This window comes from Quercus robur, chromosome 10 (assembly GCF_932294415.1).
Source record: "Quercus robur chromosome 10, dhQueRobu3.1, whole genome shotgun sequence".
NCBI classification, from domain to species: domain Eukaryota; kingdom Viridiplantae; phylum Streptophyta; class Magnoliopsida; order Fagales; family Fagaceae; genus Quercus; species Quercus robur.
The window spans coordinates 25634315-25637436 of record NC_065543.1 but is presented as its reverse complement, the minus strand read 5'-3'; the positions used below and the strand labels follow the sequence as shown (position 1 = coordinate 25637436).

The 3122-nt window shown below is 33.1% G+C and overlaps 1 protein-coding gene across 1 annotated transcript; it reads left to right on the top strand.

Annotated features, from left to right (window-relative positions):
* Positions 1 to 761: 761 nt before the first annotated feature.
* Positions 762 to 2917, top strand: LOC126702061 (elongation factor G, mitochondrial-like). The gene is made up of 5 exons (XM_050400672.1): positions 762 to 822; positions 1139 to 1199; positions 1616 to 1725; positions 1821 to 1866; positions 2848 to 2917. Exons 1-5 carry the CDS (start codon positions 802 to 804, stop codon positions 2856 to 2858), a joined length of 249 nt encoding a protein of 82 aa, XP_050256629.1. The 5' UTR covers positions 762 to 801; the 3' UTR covers positions 2859 to 2917.
* The last annotated feature ends 205 nt before the right edge of the window (positions 2918 to 3122 follow it).

The window sequence follows — 3122 nt, the reverse complement described above, 5'->3', positions numbered from 1 at the left end:
GTCAATTCAAGATGTGTAATTTATTAGCTTGTTTATTTCCAGTTGAAGTTTCGCTTATGGGCTTGAGATCTTTTGTTTTGAGTTATTCTGTTAATTAATCCATTTAGCATCTTTCAGTGTCATTTGAAAAAAGATAATATGCAAATGTCAGCAAATTTTTGTTTCTCAAAACTTATCCTTCTATAATGTGTTCCTGCCTGAAAATATTGCAATTTGTAACCTTCTATGGTACACCATATAAAAATAATTTTTGGAAAAAGTTGAATCACATTGAGTGGTGAATATGATGCTCGTCCTCCCCTTGTAAGAGGAAGGTGGAAGGTTAGGTCATGGTTCAAAACCCATCAGTTGCATGTGTAACTTACCAATCAAAAATGAATTTTCAAATTGGACATCAATTTTGGGACATCCCTGTTGGAACATCTTAAAATTGGAAAAGGGACTAACATTTTGACAGAGGAAGTGTATGGGATAGACTGGTGTTTGCATATGTTATGATCGTTTCAGTATGTACTGCAAGGTGTCCAAGCTTCTATTTTTATCTGATTGCAATGCTCGTTATTTTGGTTCAATATCGTAAGACATGTTGTATGTGTTGTATGCACTTGTGCTTTTATGAATGATATAATCTGGACAATTACATCCATTAAATTTTGAAAAATAGTTATATTTTGTTAATGAATTTTCTGGCATGCCCATTTTATCATGCTATCAGCGCTTTGATACTGATTGAATTTCTAAATTAAATTTAATAGTTAAGGATATATTATCTTCTTGGTACAGATTCCTCGCTTGGTTTGGATGCATTCTGATGAGATGGAGGTTAGTTTTGCTTTGACATTCATCTTAGTAATTAATTCTAATGATATGATTGGGATTTTTTTATACGTGAAATCAAATTTTGCGAACCAACTATCTCTACAATGTCTTCTACCTGTCCCCATGCTGTGGCTTAGGTGGTAAAGGGGTAGGGGTGAAGTTGGGGTAGGTTGCACTCTAATCTTTCATAACAAAATAATAGTTGTGTTAAATTAATAGATTGGGGTTTCAAGTCATATGTTTTCTATCCAAACTAATTTACTCTTTTTCTTCTTCCTTCTTGGGTTTTTGTTGTTGATTTTCTTTTTTATATCTACAGGATATTCAAGAGGCACATGTTGGGCAAATAGTTGCTGTATTTGGTGTGGATTGTGCATCAGGTCCCGCTTATCCCTTTGCACTTGTGTACACAATAATTTATGTTTCTGTGTTGTTTTCCATAATTGTCTGAATAGAATGGGGGTCGAAGTGAGAAGTGAGGAGCTAGTGCAAGTTGAAGTTTCTAAAAGTGAGAGGAAAATATCAAAATGGACATTCAAGCCCATGACCTCTAAGTAAAATGGCATTCCCTATAGTTTGCAACTGAGATTTCTAGGGTTCGAGTCTCCCTTCCCCGACTTGAAATGTATGAAAATAATAATGGTTTTCAGAATGGGTATAATTACTTAGACTACTAATATTTGAGATGAGGGCATGAGGCTTTGAAACCTGATGAATATGACTTTTTTTTTTTCTAGTTGCTTTTTTCTTTTTCTTTTCTGATTTTTCTCAACTTATGCATTTTTTGTGTGATTAGGATATACATTTACTGATGGGTCAGTTAAATCCACAATGACTTCTATGAATGTCCCTAAGCCAATGATGTCTTTAGCCGTTCAACCAGTTTCAAAAGATTCAGGAGGACAAGTGAGTGGTTTGTTTAAGTGTGCCTATATGTGTGCATGTTGTATTTGTTAGTGTCCAATGTTACATGACAATCTTCTTGTTTTCTTTTTTGATAGTTTTCAAAGGCTTTGAATCATTTTCAGAGAGAGGATCCTACTTTGTGTAAGTATAAGTTTTCATGTAGATTGTTAGATTTGGTTCTCCATTGGGAAAAACTAGACTTTGGTTAAGTTACTTATAACCATGACTTGGTGCAGAAACCTTAGCTATTACTTAGTCCTAAAATTTTTTCTTTGCTTGATTAGTAATGTGGGACTATATGTCTTTCAAGATGAATATCTTAGGACTTTATATATTTACACTATACTAGTTGGAGAATAGTATTGGCAAGTTTGTCTGCTTTGCAATTTGTTTTCTTCTGCGTAAAAGAAATTAACAGTTTTTATGTATCAAAATTTTTAAATCACAATTGTGTGTTGCCCAAGTGCTCAAGGACATTTCAAAAGTTTTAGATTATTATTGTCTTCTGTGATATTTTGCATTTAATTTCATAATTAGATATCAAGGTAAGATTATGTAGACCTGTCTTGGCTTCTGTCTTCTATCATAATTGTTGGCCTTTCTCCCTGAGTACACCGATGTACTTAGTTTTGTTTTTTTTAATAAAATTTTCGTTACTTATCAAAAAAAAAGAGAAAAATTGTTGGCCAACTTATGCTTGAATTATATGGAACTCAAAGCACCTTGTTATTTAAGGATGCTTTCTACGTGACTAAAGGTTGAGGGTAAACTTACAAGTTTGACATGGATATGCTACAGATTACACAAGGGATTTCCCTTTTGTTAAAATGAATTTTTTTCATAATCTTTAAAAACAATATAAGATATGTTGTTTTGAGAACGTTTTAGAATTTTATTTCACACTTTAGAATTTTGATTATAGTATTAGATTAATTTCAGCGGTTGTTTTATTCAAATGACCACATCTTTTTTTTTTGTTAATTTTAAGATGGTGGTTATAGACAATGTTATATATTTGATAATATATTTCTATGTTAATATTACGTTAGTTTCAAGACATTTGTGGTGTTGTTAATTAATTACATTTGTGGTATTGTGTTAGTAGAGCTAAAACTATTACAGGTCCTTTGTAACAGGTTTGTGAACCATTTATTTACTAGCAAACAGCAGTTTTAAAACCCACTGGGAAAAAAAAAAAAAAAAAACTATAGCGGCGGTCAAAAAGTGCCGCTAAAGGTTCACATTTTACGTTTTAAATAAATACCTATAGCGGCGCTTATCGCCTGCCGCTAAAGGTTGAAACATATAGCGGGGGGCATGCACCCGCCACTAAAAGTACATTTAGCTGTCCTAATCGATTGTCTATAGCGGCGCTGTTTACCCGCCGCTACAAGTAC